The sequence below is a fragment of the Labrus mixtus genome, chromosome 16, assembly GCF_963584025.1.
Source record: "Labrus mixtus chromosome 16, fLabMix1.1, whole genome shotgun sequence".
Lineage (NCBI taxonomy): Eukaryota > Metazoa > Chordata > Actinopteri > Labriformes > Labridae > Labrus > Labrus mixtus.
This window is the reverse complement of record NC_083627.1, coordinates 8,503,687-8,528,597: the sequence shown is the minus strand read 5'-3', so window position 1 is coordinate 8,528,597 and position 24,911 is coordinate 8,503,687. Positions and strand designations below refer to the sequence as shown.

Below are 24,911 nucleotides of genomic sequence, written 5' to 3'. Positions count from 1 at the left end.
GAAGGCACACACGGGACTCAGTTCTTATCTCAGAGCCTAGTGTGGACATATCCGACTCTGTGACACAGTTTAAAATCGTCTTTTAAAAAACTCAGTCAAACTAATTACTAGCTGCTGTGTCTGTTGTTGCGTCCTCTGTTTCCTTGCGGGCCTCTGTCTCGACAAACAGACATGCCAGCTGTCAGCAGTGAGATTAGAATCTTAATTTTTGATAAAAGCTCTGCTGCTTATGTCGGAGTGACTATTTATTTTCTTTACCAAATAACAACACTTTGTTGTCTTCTGTCTGCTGATAAGCTCTACACAGTCACAAATTGCAGTTAAAATGAAGAAAAAGATTAAGTAAGTTATTTCCAGTAATTTCACAACGTCTGTGCTTGAATTTAAATAAAATAATTATGAGAGGCCGGTAGCCTAGTCGTTAGAGCGTGCAGCCCATGTGTGGCGGCTATAGTTCTCCAAGCGGGTGGCCCGGGTTCAAATCCGACCCGTGGCTCCTTTCCTGCATTTCATTCCCTACTCTCTCTCTCTCCCTGATTTCCGACTCTATCCACTGTCCTGTCTCTGAAATAAAGGCACAAAAAGCCCAAAAATAAACCTTTAAAAAAAATCATGTTTAAACGTGCACACAGCAAAACAAAGTACATTCATATCATACACTGTAAATATTAATGGACGAAGCCTGAGCGACGTCACCCATCTGTCCCTGCAGGGGGCTCTGGAGGCTCATCAGCAGCAGCCGCCATGCTGGAAATCCTGTCTCAGTCTAACTTTCAGTCAACCTAACGACAGACTGAGAGCTGGAGCTGAGGCGGGTTTTAAGCCTCCTGACAAACTGTAACATCTCGCCCACCTGTCAATCATGTCAGTTATGTGCCTATCTATGGATAACACGTGGAGCTGTGAAAAAATCAGTGTGTGCCCATGATGACAACTAATCAGACCTATTTATTTTTTTGTACCAGGCTGTAAACATGTTTATTTCTGCTGTAAAAACTGCTTTTTTCCTGTCATGTGTACGTGACTTCCGGGGGTTCCTGCAGCCAGCCTCTAGACGACACTCGATGAACTGCAGGATTTTGCACTTCAGCATTGGCTTCATTTTTCAACACCGGAGGTTGCCGCATGATTCGAACAGAACACCATGTGGAACATGAACCTAAAAACAAGCTGAGCAACAACGCAACCTGGCAGCAGCTTCTCTCACAGATAAAGATTGCTATTTTTATTGATATCATTTTCGAGACTCTTTAAAGATGTCTTTAGCGATACCACTATCAATACTTTTCTATTAATTAGTGGAAAAACTTGACGAGCAGGAAGTGAAACGGGACATAATTCCATCTGTAATATCTATTTTACATTGCTGGGGACAAGATCGCATCTGTAAATCAGAAAACGCCTACCTGCTCCAGATGAAGTCAAGGTGTTCATTCATTCTTCATTTGTTTGTTTAAATATTTGCATCAGAATTTATGCCAAATCGTACCAACTAAAAAGTTAGCACAGATTTGTCCGAGCAGTCCACCTGAACCAGAGATGACTCATCGCTCTGCACGTTTGGATCGAAGGCGCTCACCTTGTTGTACTCCACGTGCAGTTTTTCTTGCTCGCTCTCCAGCTTGTCTTTCAGGCTCTTCTGCTCGGAGATGTTGTCCTGGATCTGGATCATTCGCATGTTCCGCTCTGAATATCAATGGGACAAAAATCAATAGCACGATCACAATCTATACACGGGGAAAAAACGTACATGAGAGGGTGTACTGATGGCAGATAGGCGCTCGGCTGCAGGCTGATGAAGAGCACTCTCAAGGTTACCGACATGGCGTCTCCAGCGTCTGGCATCACGGGCATTTGTTTGAGGAGAGAATTCCTCTAGACAACACTCACCTTACTTAACCCTCCTGTGAAACAGTTAGAGAGATACACCATGGATATAAATACTAAATACCCTTTAGCTTTGTTGACTTTATCTGTCACTCCTGATAAAAAAAAAAAAACAGAGACAGGAAGCTGATATTGATGCTTTAATTGTTTATCTTTAAATGTAAGGGAATGGAGTAAGTAAAGAGAGATACCCGGATAAGATTCTGGTTTGAAGCTCTGTACTTTTTCCTCTGGAGATTAAAGAAGGAATAAAGTGCTTCTGGTGTCTCTGGAACTCTACTTATGTAGCGTCACACAGGTGAGCTTTGAGTGAATACTTCTGTATCTGAGAGAATAAATAACACGAGTTTCCTCACCCAGGTAATAGTTGACAAAGTCTGCAGTGAGGGCGGGCTGTTTGTGTTTCCTGCGTCCGTCCAGGCTGGCGTTAGCGTCAGACGTGTCCACGGGGAAAATGTCGGTGCTGATGCCCATAAGCTCCGCCTTCCTCATCAGCTTCCTGATGGCGGAGGCGCTGGATGTCAGAGGTCGCGGCAGCTTCTCGCGGGGCACCCAGGCCTGAGGCCGAGTGTTTCTGGACAGCTCTGCTTTGGCTCTGTACTGCTGCAGGCGCGTGGTGATCCGGGCCTGCAGTGTAACAAAAACACACACACACACAAACAAACACACACACACGATGTGAACATAACATACTCCCACATTATGATGGTAATTTACCATCAGTGGTTACACATTATGATTTCTCTCCACAAACAGGCAACAAGGAATCATATGTTTGTTGATACATGGAAACAGTCTAATACGTGTTTCCAATTCAGGAGGTTATTCTGGCATTTATTTTATATGAGCACTATTTCGACAAACTTTGGGGTCTAAATGACAAATAGATACAAAAACATTCAGCCTGCAGCAAAACAGGCTGTAATGGCTGCAACACTATCCTTGAAGAAAGTGCCTACAGTATGATCCAAGTACGTCCATTTGCAGTTTTTACTCAGGCTCAGATTGTTATTCCAAGTGCCTGACAAAATGACAGAAAGAATCTCTTCAGAGAGAGATGATTTTGGTAGAGAAGGATTTTTTTGATGGCAACCAGAAACTGCTGATTCAGCGCTCTCCTTTAAGCCACCAGACTCCATGATTCTTTAATCCTGCAGAACACAAGACATAGTCTTCTGCCACTGCCTCCACTGGTCAATTTGTTTGTGTAAGTTTGTAAAAATAGTTTTTGGTCTGAAGTTGCCGTCTAAATTTAAGTCACAGTCAAACAAAACAGTAAAAATCTGAATAGCTGCAGCAGAGGAAGCAGTGAACATCCCTTTTAGTGCACTGTAAAACAACCATTTTTTAAAATGGGGTCTAGTGGCTCAAAAGAGAGATGTCAGAGATTATAATGGTTTAAAAAAAGCTTATATCTCTGACGGGGTTCTTCTCATAGCGTTGTCAGACACTTGGAATAACAATCTGAGCCTGTCAGTGAGACAAACAAGAACTTAATCAAAGGGATGTTTTGTCTTCTCACCAGCAGAATCCCCTTCTAATATCAGGTTAAAAACAAAGTTATCCATGGCTATAAAACCACACATGTAAATGTTGAACACTTGCAGCTAACATGACTTCGAGAACCTGACCTGAGCTTCAGGAGTCAGCTGCTTCTCTCTCTCCTGCAGAGAGACCTTACAATAAGACTGTAAGGCCAGATAATTCTTCCTCTTCCACTTCCTGTCGAAGCGGTCTGCATGCTGCTTGCAGTACGCAAAAAATGGATCCGCAATGTCCTGAGGAAACAAAAACACAAGCATGGAATTAACAGTAGCAATAATGAGTTAACGCTGCCAACAAGTTTTACAAGCCAGTCTCAAACCCGTCTCCTCCCTGTCTGCAGGAATCAGTGAAGCTCTTCTGCCAGCTGTTGATGCTATCAGCATTTTGGATCTTAATAAAAGCTCTTTATTGCAATTTACTGGATTAAGAGGTTTGCAGGAGAAGCACTTTTCTGGATATTTCTTTTGTGCAGAAATAGGAGATGTTTAGTGTATACATGAACCATCCCAGCAGAAAGGACAATTTATAGTAACCCTTAAAAGTCTGCAATAGAAATGAATTCATCTGCAGTGCATGTGAAGTAATTTCCTGAAGTATCTTCAGAAGCGTCACATGTATCCCTATGATGTGCTAAAAACCTAAAGGGCTGTACAATGTAGGAAAATGATGCTGTAGCTTTTTATGATATCTGATGACTATTTTAGATCAATTTAAACCAGAATATAAAAAAACACTCCCGTCTCCCATGGCTGAGTTGCCATGGTCACCAGTGTGTTTAAACTGCTTATTACCCAGTACAAAATAACCTTGTGATGTCATCAACAAACAATGTGCTGACACTAAAGGAGGAGGAGGAGGAGAGCTCGACTCTCTGCTGCAAAAAGATCGAAGGCTCTAACTCAAAATGTATATTATAGATTAATTAAAAAAGGGTCAAATGAAATAAATGATCCCTTGCAGCAGACAGACAGAGGTTTGTTTTCATACAGTTTATAATATAAGACTCATTTCTGCACTTTCAATTATTCCGTTGGTCCACGACCTCTACGGAATTTTTTTAAAAAAAATACATATTTTGTTTTTCAGGGATAGTTTTGTTCACTCTGACTTTGTGTAGCAACATCCGTTAATCAACACTTTGAATAACTCGCACACAAAAATCTTTCTCTAAAGTAAAAGAATAATGATTTTTTTTTAGCCTCACAAAGGAGAAATTAAATGTTAAATTATTTCACTTACACTCAGATCTAAACTCAGATGATGAAACTTTTGATCACTGTGACAGACTTGTTCTGCTACAAAGCCTCAAAACTCAGATTAAGTATTCTTTTAAATATATATTTTTAATTGGGTGCGGATAACCTAGTAGTTATATAGTGCGCCCCATGTACAGAGTCAAAAGTCGTCATCACAGCGGTCGTGGGTTTCAATCCAACTTGGCCCTTTACTGCATGTCGTCCCTCTCTCTCTCCTCCCAACATTTCCGTCTCTCTTCAGCTGTCCTGTCTAATTAAGGATAAAATGGCCCCAAAAAAGAACTTCAAAAACAAAAAATCATGAAAATACCTTAAAACGTCCTCTCAGAGGTGAACACCAAAGCGGGACAGAGGCCAACAGGATTGTAATTCCTGATTTTCTCTTTTATTTTGCATATATATGAACGTATGTATTTATTCCTGTATGTTGTGTTTTAAACACTTTTCAGGAGTTCATTTATTAACAATAAGATTTCTTTCTTTCCTCACCTCCTCTGCAGCAGCCTCGGACAGAAGCCCCTCCCTCTGTGCACATGTGACGTGGAAGTACGAGCGACACATTCCTGCATCACAGCTGATGCACACACCGGTCCTGGCAAAGCGGGTGTCCTCACAGAAACTGCACTCCTGAAAAAACAACACAAATGTTTCTCCTCTTCAGCTCAGGTAACGCATGCTTCAGCTTTGATGTACAAAGTCTACTGCTGTCAATGCTCGTTTATCAAACTACACTTAGGACACTATGTTGGCATAAAGCTTCAGGCTAAAGAGGATGACGTGATGTGACTACAGTTTGCAAGTTTCTAAAGATAGGACCTCGCCAGCTTTTCCCCTGACCACATCTCATTTTAAAACAAACACACCCCAGGGCCCTTATGGGAGCGCAAGTTCATTTCCTCCTCAGACAACGTGAGCGTGTTAAAATGACAACTGCGTCAGGAGGAAAATAGGAAAGAAACCTACGCTGTGCACCAAGATGTTTTGCGCCAGGCGTACGATAGAGCTCTTAGACTGTGATCCTTAAAATGCAGACATTTCTGTCAATTCTATTTATTTCATGTATTTCCATCACTTCTGTAAAGAATACTTTCACTGAACCTATCTTTTACTTTTCAAAGAACAGTCTGACTTCTTGTCCTTCAGACAGAGAGAACCTGTGCTCAGTGTGTTTACATTTTCACTAATTATTTTAGACTTCAAACCCTCTTCAACTTCAACTCACTTTGCACCTTGAAAGCAAAACTAAAACTTTTGAAATGGTCTGAAACGTCAAATATTTAAAGAGGTTTGAGTTGATACATTTTCTGGAGCATTCCCTTTACGTCAACATTCTGTCGTTTGTAAATTTGTTTGGGGACTGGTAAAAGTGTTTCACATCTTGTAAATGTGTTTTATAAAATGTAAATGTGTTTTGTCCTTGGTAAAAGTGTTTTGGTTTTGTAAATTTGTTCAGTGGAGTCGATGGATTTAAAAGTCTGGACCAGGAAATTGATGCATAATAATAGGGGTGCTGGTTGAACATTATAGACAGCTTGCAGTAATACAAACTTTATTGACACAATAAATGTAGCATCATGTATTACTGCATTAGATAAACATTTAGGAAACACGTCTAAGAAGTGTGTTCTGTCTGCAGAATGTTAAATGGGACTGCATATCTTAAATAAACATGAATCAACACTCCTATCTGCACCAGTCTGTTTTGGACTTCATACCTTGGCTCCATATTTTGAATAATTCATCTCCGTGAGCGTCACCGGTCGCAGTTTATCGATGTCTCCAAACGCTACACCAGGAACGTAAAGTGCACAAACCACATGCACCCATCTGAAAACACAGTCATAAAAAAATCAGGTTTTAGTGTTGAAGAGAAACAGAGAAATCAACAGTAAGAGAATCATCAAGTGATCACCGTTTTTACAAGGTGACATTATCGATGTATTAATTTCTGCTCACTCGTTTTAAGAAACAGCATCACAATGATTAAGATCTGTGGCTGTGTGTTAATAATGCATTAAGTGCTGTGTATTACTGCAGACAATGAGCCACTTAATATTATCAAACCGGCTGCAGTGAGTCACTCAGACGCTTCAAAAGGGGAATGGATTCATAGATTTATGTAGGCCCAGACTCCAGCTACAGTCTGCTGTGACACAATTTCAAATGCGGACTTTAGGGAAGGGAATCCGAAGTCCAATATAAAGATATCCATCTCTAGCAAGCAACAGCTTCACAGTTTAATTTGCTGTGTTTTTCATGCTCTAGTGAAGTAGTAAATTCGGGTGCAGCCTGGCTGAGGAGCACTATCAGCGATAACGTGGCTGAAGTCTCCACGCTTCACATAACACACTCTTTTCTCTCACTCCTTTTCTTCCTCTATCTCTTCTCCTCCCTCACTCCTCTGCCACTTCTCTCTCTCCTCCTTAATCCAACTTCCCCCTTCCTACCACTGCTGAATATATGAACAATTTTCAGATTCTTCATATGTCGCCTTCAGCGTTTTTAGCCAGCTGATGTCATTAACTAAAGCATCATTTGTTTCTGAACACGTTCCACTCGCTGCCTCTGGTAAATGGCAGCTGACCGGTGGGTCAATGTGCGCCTGTGTCCCACCTCCCGGCGTCTGTCTCTTTGAAGATGCCGTCTTGGTTGGGGCACAGCTCACAGCTGGGAGTCACTCCGTTCTTACAGGCGTCACAGAACCAAGGCTCCGTCGAGTTCTCAGAGGCTGAGCTCATGATGGAGTCGCTCTCACCGTCCACACCATAGCATCCTGGAAAACACAGAAAAGGAGTAGTTAAGAAAATACCCTTTACAATTCTGCTGTTCTCCATTTATCTTCATCAGATATGAACTCAATGGAGGGACAGGAAAGAAAACAGAGACATGTATCAAAAAGGTTGAGGGCCTCGACTCATGCTCTCAAACTCCTGAACTACCAGTGCACCCGTTGTGTTCAGTCTTTTCAGTAAAGAGAACAGCCATTAGTCAAAGTCAGTACTTCATATAAAAACACAGTGATGTGAAATACACATTTGCCACTATCATTTTTCCGGCCTCAAAAAGTAAACTTCTGATCTCAAGTTGAGGTCAAGCAGCATCAAAATGTGTCAAATCTTTCAAATGGAATAGATCAAATTAGGAAATAGAAAAAGCTGTAGAAGAAGAAGTACCTTGACCGTAAGTTGGAAGGTTCTTCTTCTCAAAGTAGAGCTGTTGGGTCTTTTCTGTTTTACAAAAGGAGGCAGCAATACAAAATACTAACGATGGTCAAACGATACTGCTTGGGAACCTGTAATCAGCCTATTTGTAAGAGCTCAGAGAAAAGTGAGGTTGAGTGGACTGGTTTTATAAAGCCTGGAGGATGACTGTGCAGAGAATTATAACCTGTAGCTCTGTGGTTTGTAAAGACTAGCTGATGCACTGCTATGTACCAACCAAGTACCACTTCCCACCACTGCTAACAACAACATTTTGAGGACAGAGCAGCCTGACCTGTGATAATGGGAGGAAGATAGCAAAAAGAATGACATCATTTAAGTGTCTTCCTGTTTTAGTCCAAGAATACAAGGCAACAATGGCAAATCCAATAGGTTGCTGCCTCTGAACTGTATTTTGGACCTTGTAACTATAAAAGACTCCACTCGATCTCCTTAAAATAAATGACTGAACAGTTTGAGTTAAACTGCTTTTAATCAAGGTTAATGTCACCATTTCAGGCTATTTCAGTCTTGGTATTACATCACTACTGCCCAATGTTATTTTAAAAGTATTTAAATAACTATCAAGTAATTTTCTCACAATTGTAAAGTAGCAAGTTCATGTAATATCCAATGAAAGGTTTGCTGCTTTGAATAAAGAAATTGTGTTGAATTGGAGTTCCCTTAAGGTGCCTGTGTGACACCAGCCGCACACACAAAAGTTTAGATTCTGGAGGATTCTGCGGTACATAAGACCGACTGAACGTTGGTACAACAGCTGAAATCAGCAACACACTCACTTCAGATGACATTATTAGCAGCAATTGGGTTGCCCGGCAACCAAACGTTGGTGTTGTATGTTGTACGTGGTAAAAGTGGTGACAAAGCTGTAGCTGCTGCAGAATCTTTTCTGTCAGAGTTTTGACCCTTTTTTTGTAAACTTTTGTGAGTTTATACAAAGGAAGTTGGTGTGAGTTATAAACATGATCAACAGGTTTTTATGCTTTTAATGTAGAGATACGTAGGACAGTGGATAGAGTCGGACATCAGTGAGAGTGAGAGTGGGGAATGACCTGCGGGAAAGGAGCCGCAGGCCGGATTCAAACCTGAGGCATACAGCCTCGGTACATGGGGCGTGCACACTAACCACTAGGCCATCTGCGCTCCTGATCAACAGTTTTTTGAACGCGGTGTCTAATTGTTCTTTTTGTCACTAGGTGTAATGTTTTTCCTTCTGTGTGAAAATATATACAAGTCAAAGACACATTTATACCTTTGAATGCAGAAGTTGACAATTAATATGATTAAATTCATTACGCAAGTGTTTTGAAATCTCATTGATGTTTTAAGAGCTTCACTCGGCCAGCTACAGTACGACTAAAGAACAAAAACTACACCATTAATCCAGAACCATAACACACAGAACACACATAGCAATATGCAGTGCTTTGATGTCTGTCCTGTGTGCAATTGCTTGGTTGTACTGTAAAATTAACCATGTAGTTTTATAATCCAGCACTGTGGGGACCATGTAGAAGACACAAAGTAGAAGGAGACCTGGTATGCTTTGGCCTGAAGCTGTCAATCTGCTGTGACACTGCAGCACTGCAAATTTAACATTTGATAAAAAAAATAAAAAAAAAACTTAAGCAGGAAGAAGCTAAGCGAAAGGATTTCAATGTTGTCCTTTTAATTTTCTGAGGTTGCCTAAACAATTACTTGGCTGATGTGGTTTCTATGGCAGCTATTATGGCAGACGTGCTCTTCACTACCAATGAGGGCAGCAATCAGTGCTCTGCCTCCGTTGTGGAGATAACGCTCTAACTCCTAATTCACTCCACCAGCCTTCGGGCTTTTTGAGCAAAAGGGAAAGACTTGCAAATCAAAAGCTCAATGTTCTGCATGCCCGTCACTGCGAGCCACACTTGGGAGTCGTGCAGCTCATGGAAAACAAACACCGGGGCAGACAGAGTTGTTTATTGCATGTCCTTTTCTGATTGAGAGTACCATTTGCAGCATGTCACGGTGAATCTCTAATTTTGAACTCTGCTCTTTCTCAGTTGGTGGGGAGCATCTTCAGATTTTACAGGCCACTGGTTTCTTCTCGAGATCAACTTAAATGCAGGACACACCAATCAAGCTGATGATTACTCCTCTGGGGCAATTAACACACAGCTGGACTTAACCCTGACCTTCAAAACCAAGAACATCTTATTCTAAGTACCCGAGATTTGGGCAAAACTACTTCTTCCATTTTCATCCCCACTATGTGGCAGGGGCAGGAGGCTAAGTCCTGCTAGCTCCAATAAAGCTCCACTCAACTTTTATTTTTAGAGCAAAGGTATTACTGGAATACCTTTGGCAACAGCTGGGCTCTTCATCTTCACTGATTGGGCTTTGAACCGTGAAACTGGGGGTTGTAAATGACCACCATGCTGGTTTAACCGAATTAAGGCTGAACCGTGGCACAAATCTTCGGTGTTCCTTTTGAACTGGGATACAAAGCTCAGACCGTTAAGCCACGGGTTGCTGGCTAATATGAGCTAAGCTGACAAAAAGTGATGACTACAGGATAGCTTCATAATCCCTGGAGGAAAGATTATCCTTGTCAGAAATGACGAGCTTGGCAGGAAAAAAAAGAAGGGCGAGGAAGAGTTGACTGAACCGAGAGAAGTACTTTTAACTGTATTGAGAATTGAAAGAAAGAACTGTTAGCTTCTCTCCCACAAAGGAAGAGAAGCAAACTATAAAAACAAAAAAATGTTCCAACTCATGCAAAATTGTAACACTATAGTATATGGTTTGAACAACTCAAGACCTTTCCTAGTGCAGCAGGTTGACTTAGATATCCTACAAACCAACATCAAGTAAGTGATTTGAAATTCAGTTTGTTCATCTGAATCCTAACCTTCACAGTTTGATGTTTTTGTAGTTCAAATTCCAATCTTTGCCTTGCATTATTATTTATTTTTTTAATATTTAAGTCGTGTTAGGGCTGCACGGTGGCGCATTGGTTAGCTTTCATGTGTTCTTAATGCTGTTTTTTAACTGTGTATTGTAGTTGTAACATTCCTATGAGGTAGAAATAAAGAATGTATTCACGCCATCTGTTGAAAACGAGACCTCGCTCACTGTAAACATTGTTTTACAGGTGGGACTTTCCAGTGTAAAATATTGCCGATTTTGGGAAATGTGGCTTACGCAGACCAACATTACAATGCTTCCGTGCAGCACATTATTGTAGATGGATGATTTCACATGGTGAATTTGATGTTGCACCAAAACAGTAGACTGTGCAGATGGCAGTCATTTTAAATTCTATAGTGACAGTACAGTGCAACTTGCTGTGTCTGTTCATGATTTAGAGCGATGAAGAAGAATGGCTGTCTGGTGAAAAAGGTTGTGCTTTTCAAGGTTGATAAATCATAGTAGCAGATCAGTGCTAATAAGGCTTTGCTCATCATCAATACCTATCCCACATTGTTAGAGGCATTCCCTGTCTTGCTGTGGGTATTAGAATAACTCACCATCACATGTACAACCTTGTCTTTATGCTGGCTATTTGACCGCTCAGCTTCCAAATTGATTCTTTTACCAGAAGCGTAGGAAGTCTAAAAGTAAACAGACAAACTTGTCTTCATGGGATTTGTCAACAATAACAAATTAGCATCAGACTTGACAGTCTTAAGAAATCAGATCTAAAGAAATACCAATTGCCTTTTTGCTAACGAAAGCACAAATTTAACTTGACTACTCAGAAAAATAAAACACTCAGCATTATAAGAACTATCAAGACAGATTCCAGGTTTTACAAAGGTTGAAGTGCATTTTCACTTTAAAGATAGACCCATGTCAGATCTGTTAAAAATGGAGGAGGTGGGGTTTATGACCTATACTGCAGCCAGTCAGCAGGGGGAGCTCTGAATCTTTTGGCTTCACTCCCAGGCGGCTGTTTTTCCATACGTCTTCATATACAGTCTTTTCGGATATACAGACTACTTAATGGATACAAAATAGAATTGTAGTAGCTTAACAATGAATCAGTGACAAAGGATACCTTCCTCTTACAGTCAAAGGCAAATGCAGGCCAAAGGAGAACTTGTGGTATGGTAATGATGTCTGTCTGTACAACTGGCTGCAGTGTGATAATCAAAAGGCAGGCTGGTAAGAACAGGACTCCTGTATGTGCTCTGTGGAAACACTTATGCCCATTGCAGCGTTTGATCTTTAAGCCTGGTCTGGTATGCCTTCCTTTCATGTCGGCCTCTCTTCTTTTTTGAGAGGGAGTGATGGTGTCCGGACAGAAGTGAGAAAGCAACAACAAAGAGAAGCAGTGAAGCCGAGCAGCAAGACTGACTGGTATGAGCTCCAGCTACTGACAGCTCGTCTCTCATCTCTCCCTCAAAGTCCTCCCTTGTTTGACCTTGTCTTTGGCTTGAACAAGTTACTTTGTGATATCTAAAATGAGCTAACATTTTATGTGAACACCTTTCAGTGGAGGTAGATGATATAATGTCCTGTATCAGCGCAGTCACCTTTTAAGGTAACAGGCACTCAAACAAACAAATAACCCACAATTCTTGAAATAGGAAAAGGTTGTTTACAGGGTAGTATCTCACTTTGAACTACGGAGTTCAATCACATTTTGCACTTAAATGCAAAGTTTTCAATTATTTTATTATCAGTTCATGCAAACTGCTTTACTACCAATTTAAGTCTTATTTTTTTTACCAGAAGACTCACTTGTATCTAAATGTTCTAAAAGCAGCAGCAGCAGTAGGCAAGAAATCAAAACATTTAAAGCCATTTTCCTATTCAGTGTTTGAAGTCATGTCGCTGCTGTTTGGGTATCCTCATTGCTGATTTGATAACAGCAAGCTAAACCAGAAGCCCCTAAATTTCAGCATTGTCTCACAGTGAAAAAGTGCAGAGTGACTGACTGACAAAAGAAACATCAATTCAGCATTTTCTTGACTGATTGTTTTAGGGAATTTTAGGTTGCAGCCCTAAATGTATCAATTATATCAGAATTTTGTCAAAGTCCCATAGTTACCTTGGCAAATATACAAGTCTGTCGGCTTCATAGAAGGTATAGCTGAGGATCATTGGCAAAAAAATTATTGAGGAAACATTTCAGTGAGTACAGTATTTACAGCCATTGTGATCATACAGCATAAGAAACATAAGACCCAGAAATTATCCCTGAGGGCCTCCAGACCTAATAGATCACAATAAAAAGAGATGATACTCTGTAAAACACAACCTTCCCATTTTTCTCCAGCCTATTCTCTCTCTCTGCCTAGAAGAATATAATTGATCAATTATGTCAAAGTCTGCATTTGATTAAAGAAAAACACAGCCACCGCATTCACTCATTAGTAAGTGTTCATTTACCATTAAGAGGGCAGTATCACTAGAATGCAATGTTTAGTTTAAAGTGATACAGGGCGTAAAGGCCATTGTTTTTTGCAAATAATTAAAGAACAAAAAAATTATTAAATAAAGGTGTTGAATTATCAACATTTTGTCCAAAGAAATTGTTCCACGTAAGGAGTTTGTGCAGGGAACTCACATTGTTTGGAAACATGCAACTTCCCCAGTATCTCAGCAGACATACTGATTACATCATTGTCTACCCAAGCACTTTTCTATCATTTGACAATCTAAGTTGCAGCTCACAAAATTAGGAAATAAATCAATTACTGATAATAATATGGCCTAATCAACAATTATGCTTACAGAAGGAGGGAAGGACATACTTTGAGTTTCAGGTCAAACTCGCCTGCCTCAGCATGGCAGCTCTTCATAATTAAATAGTTAGATCTAGAGGTAGCAAGATTCAGCTCAGTGCTCCTTAAAATAAATACATGAAACATCCTGAATTCATTAATGCAAATAACACCTTAGATCACAGTGCAGTACTTAAGAATGACACTTGGATTAGAAATACAAGGACAAGGTTCCTTATCCACTTCCAACAGAGAATATAACACACTTTACATAAGAGGAATTTATTTTGTAGCAGCATGGCAGAGTTTGTTAAACTTGTAGACGGTAAGTTTAAAAAAAAAGTTACTTCTTTCTTTCACTCACTAAGTAATACAGAGTTCATCAACTCAAACACAACTTTTTAACATTGGCTTGGTGTTTCCATGAGTTCAGGGTGAACTGAATTTTTCACAAATGTTGACAAAAGACAGCCCAATGGGAGGTAGTTACATTTTGACAGCTTTCTGAAGCTTGTTTAAAAAGCATCTTACTCTTTAACAAGGAGGACTTTCTGTCAAGATCCTCACCGTATTGTTGTCGGTTTTAACAGGTAGGATTTAGTTGCAGCAATTACACCACATGGCTTCAGGTTGAAGCAATCTACGGGGGTAAGGGGGTAAACACATCATTTTTAAATATGAGTTGAAAAAAATGGGGCACCGGTCACCCAGTGATTAGTGCTTGCCCGCCATGTACTGAGGCTTAAGTCCTCAACAGCGGGCGGCTCATGTTAGAATCCAACATGTCGCTACTTTCCCGCATGTCGTTCCTCCCTCTCTCTCGACTCAGTTTCAGACTCTATCCCAAGCCCAAAAATAAAATAAACACACAAAAGTATAAATTTAATGGATTAGCATTAGCATTATTAAAGAGGATTTTTACGCTGTTAAAAAAGATGGCTATTGAAAGTCATTTCCTCCTGCATTAAAGGTGGTGATTCTTGGCTCAATTCATTCTTGGATCAATTCTTTTCACACTGACATGATTGATGATACTTTCAAAAAATGGAATTCACTGAAATCTACTCATTAACCATCACACATTCCCTAAATAAGGCACGTTAACAGACACCTGCAAGATAAAGCTGCTTTGCTGTAAATCTCATGGAGAAGATCGTATACAACATGACAAAAAAATAGCTGAGCTGTTGAATTAAACCTCCAATGGAACAATAGATCTGTCCACTTAGAGCACAAGTACACAGGGGCGCCAAACTTATGGCTCGAATTAAGTTCCATATTTCACTGCCCCAGAAAAAAAAAGGAGCACCAGTCATGTCCTTGGAGAGGAAGATAGGAAGTGGCCGCAAGTGCTGCCACTGCAAACCACTTAGTCTCCCCTGTGTGTCTTTTCAGAGAGATTAAACATGTCTCAGAGGAAGAAAATATCAGCCGACCGAACGAACAAGATAAATTTAAGACCTGCTCCTAATATCTTCCGTCTGCCTATGGAGAATTGGTGATTAGGATAGTTCCCACCCTCCACTTCAGTGTGTGTGTGTGTGTGTGTGTGTGTGTGTGTGTGTGTGTGTGAGTGTTTGGATATCATAAAACCGAGATAATCTGACAAGTCCTGCTCAAAGGTGCTCACTGCTACATGGCTAAACTCTGATACAGTTCAGCCAATCACTGTCGCGTTGGGCTGTCTTGAGTGTAAATTTGTGATTACAGGCAGATGTCGACATCGTAGCTGATTATGTAACCCAATGCAACCCATTATTTTCATTATATTACAGGGTTGTTTCATCATGAAACTGGTCAAAATTTCTAGACATACACTGCGTACATAATGTGCTCTATTAAAAAATGGTTACCTTACATTAACTCATTTCATCACCCACTGCACGCTTTTTTCCTGAGCGGTGGGTGATATCTGCTCAATTACGGTCATGACGGCGCATGTCAGCATTTTACTGATATATATTGGTTGCGCCGGTATTTGTATTAGATACAGGTATTAATCAGAAATCTTGGTAATTTTTGGAATTACATGGATCAGTCTGATACAAGGTTAAGATAAAACATATAATAAAAAACAGCTGTAAGTGATGAATGTCATCCCTGATTATTGCTTTCTACGTTAGGACTCAATCAAGACACGTTTTAAAAACAAATCAGGAAATATCTTACACCTTTCAGTAATGTTTTTTTGGTACCATCAAGCATCAGATACAGGCAACAAAGACATTTTTTTTATAATTAAATGTATTATAAGCACCAAAATGCCAAGGGAAAGTAGTTTTGAGAAGTGCAATATATGCCTAAACGGTGAAGTGCTCTTAAATGTCAAGATTTTATCACTTTTTTTGACTGTGTGGACATTCGGGGTGTTCTTAGCGACTCATTCTCTAGCCCTCTGGCATTTTTAATATGCCCGACCGATATGTTATTTTTGGGGCCGATACAGATATCAATATTGGGGAGGAAAAAAAATCAGATATGATATATTGTGGCCGATATCTTTAGAGATAGAGATATATAGATATAGATACACACATTTATTGCATTGATCCCACAAATGCGGATATCAAACACTTGTGGAAAAGATATATGATAAAGACAAGATGGTCACTCAACTGGAAAGTAACTGTGCATGTACAGTTCGTACAGTACGTTCATCACCGCTTGAATTGAGAGTAATGATGCTTGTTATAATCCATATAGCGCCCTCTTCTGGTGAAAGAGAACTGCTGGTGTAATACAATGAAACTCTCAAGAAATGCAATTTGACTGGTCAATAAATCTTGTAATATCGGCAAATATCTGCGATATAATAGCCGATACTGATAGCCACTGGATAAGCTACTATCGTCCGATATTGTTGGCTAGCCGATTAATCGGTCTGGCTCTAATATTTAAGATTATTGGGTTGACCTTCACTGAGCTGGTAGCTCAGTGAAGGCATTTGTCTTTTTTTTTCATGAATGTGGAGACTTATCGGTGACGTCGTCATAACATTGCATAAAACAGGCTTGAACAAAGTGCAGCTGGAAAAAAAACACTTTAAACAGCAGCTGTAGAGATTCAGGTGACTTATTGAGTAATCATGTCAATGCTAATTTATATACCGTTTCAATTAAATCCCTTTATGTTGAGAGGCACAAGCTACACTGACAGCAAGAGGGAAAGAAAGAAGCAGCTCTTTACAGTCCGTCTGCATTTGTCTGCTGCTTTTCGATTGGTCCAAATAAGAGGAAATAGATTAATAAATGAAGTGACTGAAAATTAGTGGTGTCCCATCGATCCCCGCTGCATGGTCAGCTGTGACTATGGATGTGTGGGAGAACTCCAATCCCAAAGAGATGACTCAGTCATTGATCTTGTTTCCAAGCAGTCAGACTCACTCAGCTGATAAAGCTGAAACAAGAAGTTGATTTCCTCCTGTTGCACTGTTAACGTGGTAACAATACAGCAACACAAGATGCTTTTTTTTTTGTCCCAACATTCTGTGGGGTGATTAAAATGACTGCATTTGTCTTTTTTTTTCATGAATAATATTCAATCTCAAGGATAAAGAAGCTGCCAAAACAATGACCATCTTCTGTTCAACAGCAGTCAAACATTCAAACCATGATCAGTGGGCAATAAGTGAGAAAGTGTGTGGGAGTGTCTGAAGACAAAGGCTGTCTGATAGCTGGGTGGGATGTCAATTCAAACTAAGAACAAAAGAACAGTCTATGCCTGCACGATATGAGTAAGGATTAAATATTGCCATGATCATATGAATTAGGGCTGGGTATTGTCCACAACCCCACAAGACGATAAATATCCTGATAATCATTGATTTTGGATTATGACCATGTCCTACACAGAATTCACTACAGCAGCTGTTCTTTATTGTTCAGAATAAAAGCAGAGACGTATCAAAGATCCTACAACTTCAAACACTGAACTGCAGCATAGGTCAACTAACTTTCAAAACTGTCACAACAGCTTTGCAGCCGTATCGATTCTGTAACATCTGAATCGATGCATGGATTTGCAGGGAGCACATGACGATATATTGCCAGGTTGATTTTTTGAAACAAAATGAAATGTGATAAATAAACAAAAAATAAATATCATCTTTAATTCAGTTTTTATGTCTACCTGCTGTTCTTCATGTTTTACACAACACCTGTGTTTGCAACATGGTACGGAGACTGAATTCTTTATGTAACTTGAATATATTTAAGCTAAAGGCTATAGATAAACCTGAATAGTTTGGGGCAGGCTGATGTTGTCGTGTAGCAGACATTTGCCAGGAGGGTTAGGGCTCTTGTCCAGATTTTCAAAAGCTGGGTTGAGATAACATTTACCAACATGACAACCACCATCAATGAGCTCCAAAGCATCTCTTCAGAAACCAGTGTCACTGAGACTACGTCCATGTTTTATTGTCTATGCTTAGCACCTGTAAAAAACAATGTATGTATTGTATATATTGTCCTAATTCTGCAGCCTACCTTCGTGCACAGTCACCCCACAGTTGTCACACTGAATGATCTCGTCTGCGTCCTCGCTGTTGTCTCCCAGACACACGCAGCAGATGAGGATGTGCTGAGTGCTCCAGGTCTGGGACCGGTCCAGCAAGGCGTCCTGGGGAATCAGGAAACAGAGCCTGAGTAAAGCCACTTATCTGACGCCCCCCTCCCCTTGATCCGAGCACAGATCCAGTAACTGGCAGTTAGTAAATCCCATAAACAATGCTCATGGACGCTGCGCTAAGTCGATTGCAACAAAGGGAAAAATTCTCCTGGAATCACTCCGATACCATCTAAACCTGTCACTGGATTATACGCTGACTTTGTGACTCGTATTGTTGTTTGGTTTCATGGAGTGCCAAACAAAGTAGCCAACTAGTTCATCTGCAGACTTTTTTTATAACTAGGACCGCTTCAAGATAAAAAAAATGATTCAGTGTTTTCAAATCAATAGTGTATTAAAACACAGCCATAAATAACACAAAACTGAAAACAGGAACTCTCATATGTTTTGTAATGGCTTCTAATGGTTTCATGAACAATTGTTGATGAAAAAGCTTTATCTCTGTAGGTGTCATTTCTTTAATATTATCAGACACCTAGAATAACAACCTGAGAATGTTAGGGACAAAAAACAACATCTTTCAGTGTCCGCAATTTGAGATGTGCATTTGTTCCTAAGTATTTCTCTGCAGCCTGTACCGCCAGTGCAAAATAATGTCTGGAGCGAAAATAATGTCAAAAGGCCGAGGTTTTTGAGAGTACTTGAATAACCCAAAAATCAAAAATCATTTTAAAATAGAATGCTTGAATTAACATTTTGCACAAAATGAAAGATTTCGTACTCAAGACTGAAGACATTCTGCCTGATGAATGTACTGATGAGGCACCATTCTGCACTCAACATGTAGAAAATTCTCATTTCTCTGTTGAGTTTTAACACTTCAGCAGCAAAAAGGGAACAACATTTTATTTTGTTTCGGTTGGATTTGACATTTTGAACTCTTTGTGAGACTGTATTTGCACTCACCTCGTTGCTCTTCCCCTGCGACATGCTGTCATTAGTCAGCTCTTCATCAAAAGTGCTGCTGCTCTTCGCCTTCTTCTTGGGCTTCTTCACCTCTTTTTCACTGTCACTGCTGCTGTTGTTGTTGTTGTTGTTTTCACCTCCCTCTTCCTTCTCATCGTCATCATCGTCGTCATCGTCGTCGTCGTCATCATCGTCGTCATCGTTATCGTCGTCGTCATCATCATCATCATCACTGGCACTTCCACCCTCCTCTTCCTCAGTCCCTCCTTTCTGAGTGGCCGCTTTGCCTTTCTTCTTCCCCGCTGTGGGTCTCCAGTCGTTATCGTCCTCGCTGTCGTAGTCGTCCATCTCGTTGAGCTCCTCCATGGTGGTGAAGTCCAGCAGGGGCCGGTTCCTGCGGAAGTTCCACTTCTTGGGCTCTGCCTCTTCAGCGTTGACACTGCCCGAGCCTGATGTTGAGGTAGACTCAGTACCCGCAGCTGCAGGAGGCTCGGGCTCTGACGCCTTCTTGCTCTTGCGTCGGCTCTTGGGTGGTGTGGCAGCGGAGGCGTCTTTGGTGGAGCTGTCCGAGGAGGGCTGCTGCTTGCTCTTCTCTTCATCCTCGGTTAGGTTGTCCTCAGCAGCCAGGTCTTTGGCCTCCTCTTCGTCTATTCCATCTTCTGCAGAACCAGCGTTCTCCGAGTCGCTCTCTGAACCTGCAGCACTAGCTTTAGACCCCTCCTCGTCACTGCCGTTTCCTGTGCCGTCTGATCCTGTCAGAACACAAAACAAAGACAGAGGAGGAAAAAGATGAATAACGTTGAGAGCAACCTGTGGCTGCTCCAGCATCAGTAGGAACTTGGTGAAAGGTGACGTGTTTAAAGGAAATCACTTTAAAGACAATCTAGAGAATAAAGTTGAACATATTCATTGAAATAATCTCAACCTTACCCTCTCACTGGAAGACCACCAACAATGTAAATGAGAAATCATGGTTACAAAACTTTGCAACATTACTAAGTTTAGAACAAATGTCTAACTCCATTAACCTCTTATGAAACCTGGAACCAGATTAATTCACAAATAGATAATAATATTATGAAAAGTGAATTAAAAACTCTGTATTTGATTCTGAGCCAACAACGTGTTTCGCCTGGAGCTTCCTCAGGTTTGCTAATTCTGCCTTTGTGATTCTTTCCTTTTATTACGATGTTAACTTTTTATAAATTTAAGGCTGCTGGTCAAAAAAGAGCTTGTGTTTACCTGTGGCATCTCCCACTTCAAAGTCACTGTCATCTGAGCTGTCATAATCCAAGGCGTCTAACAGAGAGGCAGCAAGTGGCTTCACCTGCCGGCGCTTCAAACTGCGGTCCACTACAAAAGGGAGAAACAAACATGACAAGAGCGAGTGAGTGAGCGTTCAGGTCCAGATTGGCTTTAAGAGTGCAGTGACAAGCGGTGGAAAAAAACTTCTCCAAGGATGTCATGAGATAAATCTTACTCGTCTATACCTAAAAATAGGTTCAATCCTATAATTAAAGTTTTGCTGTCAGATGATTTGCTCCCACTCAAAACCATTATAAGAAGAGATGTGAGAAAAACACATCACACAGTGATTAGATGATATACGAAGATCAAACACAGACTATCATAGCCATTATAATTTATCGATAAATATAACGTATATAAAAAACTGAACTCATATCTTTATATAGGTCTGAAGAATAAAGCATGAGCTTCAGTTGACACTTGTGTTCAGCGGTGGGAAACTTTTCTAAATTCTGTAAATTAGGGTAAGGATTATTTTAAGGGGGCGGTCCTTAAATTTCTGCACATGACATACAGATATTGTCAGATATGAAAAAAGTTATCGTAGCTAAAATAGTAACTGAAGGTATATTAGAGGATGTCCTGGCTGAACTCATCAGTAAACTTTTTTGCTTTTGTTTTAAAGAACTAAGCTTGAAAAGCAGGCAATAGCACCCTAGATTAAGCAGCATAAAACAGACTCTCTATTGATGCTGGCTTCAGAGGCTTACATTACTCACAACTCTTTAGATTTTTTACATGGTATTTCTGCAGCCACTTAAACCCCAAAATGTTGGTATGCAGTTTATACATGTAGAAACACATTAGATATTGTGCTAGCTTTGATTTACAGGCAGGTGGGCTTTACTATAACACTTTTAAAGTATATGGCCTTCTGCTGATTTCTGACCAAATTCTTTGATTTCCACTGGAATATGTCTCCTTTTCTAAATATGCATCTTTTCAGACATATGCTACTGATCATTATGACCTTCGAATCATTGGTGCTATGCCTCAGTGGACTACAAGTGACATGCTCCCTTTTTTCATTCTCAACGCAGGTTGAACTTTAGAAGCAAAGCAACACTTATAACGTCTACAACTAACAAATCAGAACTCTCAGTAATCAGCTCCGAAAACAACTCACACCATCAGTCTGTTTAGAACAGCATCTGCAAATGAATACAAGGGACATGCCATGTTTGAAGCCCATTGAAGCAATATACTAGGCTGGGTGATACTGGAGAGCTGGGAAATATATCGAGTTTTTAAGCTATATCGATATATTTTCAAACAAGATATATGGTAAGACAATATCGTTAATATCGATATAGTTTAAGTTGCATTAAAATAACGTTACAGAGGTGCCAGGTCACTTTTTTCTCATCTCAATGACTACATTTATATGCACACCATATTCCTGTATTAATCGAAATAATGAGAATATTCTGATTGCGTAGGAGTCATGTAAACACCTTATTCCAATTGTCATAACCTGATTAAGCTCATTTTCCGATTATTAAAAACCTGAATAAGACCCCTGGCATATGCCTGTATCAACCCGAATATTGGGTCATGTAAACGCGTTAGTCGGAATATGCTCCTGAATGTGCTACTTCAAGGATCGGTTGACTTCTGCGCATGTTCAACATGGTGAGAAACACGCAAAAGACGTTACACTTTTGGGCCGAGGAGGAGACAAATTTACTACTACTCGCTCCCACCAGTCCTGGCTGAACTTTCATCGATAGTCTCCGCGGGGCTTTGGTTGGTATCTATGGCGTAACGCGTAGAGCTCAGTTTACCATTTCCTCCTGTTCTCGTCGGCCACGGTTGAGGAGGTGAATGAGAACGAGTGTTCCAGTCACACTTTGATGGAGAAGTGATAAGAATATTACACAGTATATCGCAAAAGCAAGCATCTTGGACTATTTGGTGGAAATGCCAATACAGTGCGTGCCAAAAGAACGCCCATAGATGACATCTTGTCATGACGCTACTACTACTACTACTACTACTACTACTACTACGGTTTATTCAGAATATGCTGATTAACATGTAAACGGGAATATTCCAGTAGATCAGCACTCCGCGGAGCATGTAAACACCTTTTTCGGAATATTGCCTTAACCAGAATATGGACCTTAATAGGAATATGGTGTGCATGTAAACGTAGTCAATGATGATGACTGACTGTCTCTCCCTCTTAACCCTGCTCCTCCTCTCTCTCTCTTTTATTGTATTTAAGGAACATTTTTATTTTATAATATTACTTTTTAAATTCACAAACAGGTAGTTTATTTTTCCATGTGTTTTCACTGTTAATAAAATACATATCGGTATATATCGCGTATCGCCATTCAGCTAAACAATATCGAGATACGACTTTTGGTCCATATCGCCCAGCCCTATGATACTGTAACAATTATATCCAATGAGACACAGGACCCTTTTCCAGGGGTGCCCTGCAGAAATACAAGTGAACAACTGAACAAATATCACCCTATAAACACTTGCCTCCCTTCACTGGCTCCCTGTAGATCTTAAGAGTCCATTTTAAAATTCTATTACTTGTTTGTAAGTCACTGCATGGTCTAGACCCCCCCCCCCCCGTATCTAACAGAACTTGTAACCCCCTACACCCCATCACGCCCACTTAGGTCCTCTGAACAGTCGCTGCTTGCAGTCCCTCGAGCTCAATGAAAACTCAGAGGCGACCGTGCCTTCTCAGTGGCTGGCCCCCGACTGTGGAATCAACTGCCTCCCTCCATCAGACAAATCAACTCGTTAAATTCATTCAAATCAAAACTCAAAACTCAAAACTCACCTCTTTTCCCTGGCATTTAAAACAAGTTGAAATAGACCCCATATATTGAGCTTAGGTATGTATGCATGTGCACGTAGGTATGAGTCTATGTGTTTGTGATATGTATGTATGTATGTATGTATGTATGTCTGTGCATATATATATATTTGTGTGTGTGTGTTATGTATATGTACGTGTATATGTGTTTATATATGTATATATGTGCATATGTATAGATTAATGTTTTTATTTTATTTCTTGCTTTTACGCATTGCCTGTAAAGCACTTTGGTCAGGTGAAGCTGTTTTGTGCTATACAAATAAACGTGATTTGATTTGATTACTAGAACAGCTCAACAAAGCATGTCACATTGGGCATGAGGTAACTAAGTTGTGCATCACATTGAACTAAGAGTCATCTCATCTTCAGCGTACACTTTATAGTTGTCATTTTGAGCAACAATGACTTAGTCAAAGTTGAATATTTCTGTCAGATAAAGTGTTTCTATTGCTTTGATGTCAAACCCCCTGCTGCTTCATATCTGTCTTTGCTTCAGGTCCTGTTCACCATAAAGTTTGTTTACATTATTTAAAATGTCACACAGACCACTGAGTCCGAGCCAGGTCTCTACAACAAAGACGTAAAACACGAGTTTAATGTAATGAAACCCAGCTGCCTCCTAATACATGACAGTGATGCTGTGATTAGGACAAACACGAGAACCTGATCAGTCCTAACACATTGCGTAGCTTAGCTTTTAGCAAACTGTTAGCAAACAAAGAGCACCTCTGCAGGTAACTGTAACCTTTGCCTTTGAGGCCCACAGTTTACCCAGCAGACTAATTTTAGCACAACATGCGGGTAATATGCATGTAAGCAGTCAGACAGTATCACGCTAAGTCCAGTTTTTATCCTCGTCTCACATCTTGCCTGACAAGCACCGTGGCTAGCTAATTAAGGCTAAATCAACTCCGCTTCACACAGATGTAACACTAAGAGTGGCATTAAGATGCGATGTATCCCGGTTTATTTATAAAGCAAACAGAACACGGCGGTGAACGTAAAACAAAGACCAATTAGCATGAGTAGTAGCACCGAATGCTAGTCACAGAGCGTAGCTGAGGTAGCTTAGCCGGCTAGCTGCTAACCACCACTTCAGTGAATCCACAATTATCTTCATAAAATCAGCTTTTTCAAATTTTTACATTCTCAAAATGGTTCGGAATCTTATGTGGAAATGAAAGTGTAAAGAAGGACTCACTCTGTATTTCGTTTTAACTACAGGGAACAAGGCAGCTCTCCCTTTAGCAGCATGCTACATGGACAAAAGAAAGCAGCAGTGACGTACTGACGGCTGGATGTTGTTGCCATGGGGACAGTTAACGACGGGGATACAGGATGTCTACAATGAGGAGACACAAACTTAAACAATAATTATTTCATTTTTTGCATTCATAATCATATATTAATTTTATCATTTAAGATACTGAATAGAATGTAATAGAATTATTCATTTTTTTTAAATTATTTGTGCAAAAAAAAGACATTTAAAAAGTCAGTCCCTAAAGAAAATAAACCAAACCAGTGTACCAAGCTGCTGCTTAAACCAACAACAACTTTCTTGCATGATTGCTTTCATGCATCATCTAAAAAACTACATTCTTAAGCA

At 40.2% G+C, this 24,911-nt stretch overlaps 1 protein-coding gene across 5 annotated transcripts in view; it reads right to left on the bottom strand.

Annotated features, from left to right (window-relative positions):
• Positions 1-24,623, bottom strand: part of phf14 (PHD finger protein 14) — a 72,350-nt gene extending 47,727 nt beyond the window's left edge. For all 5 annotated transcript variants that reach the window (XM_061059938.1, XM_061059940.1, XM_061059939.1 and 2 more), the window contains exons 1-10: positions 24,504-24,623; positions 20,392-20,502; positions 19,150-19,901; positions 18,102-18,234; positions 7,302-7,461; positions 6,404-6,515; positions 5,178-5,315; positions 3,519-3,665; positions 2,244-2,514; positions 1,580-1,686 (exon numbers count right to left, since the gene is read on the bottom strand). In XM_061059938.1, coding sequence (XP_060915921.1) covers positions 1,580-1,686; positions 2,244-2,514; positions 3,519-3,665; positions 5,178-5,315; positions 6,404-6,515; positions 7,302-7,461; positions 18,102-18,234; positions 19,150-19,901; positions 20,392-20,502; position 24,504 — 1,932 coding nt within the window. In that variant the 5' untranslated portion in view covers positions 24,505-24,623. The remainder of the gene's footprint in view (positions 1-1,579; positions 1,687-2,243; positions 2,515-3,518; positions 3,666-5,177; positions 5,316-6,403; positions 6,516-7,301; positions 7,462-18,101; positions 18,235-19,149; positions 19,902-20,391; positions 20,503-24,503) is intronic.
• Positions 24,624-24,911: the final 288 nt, after the last annotated feature.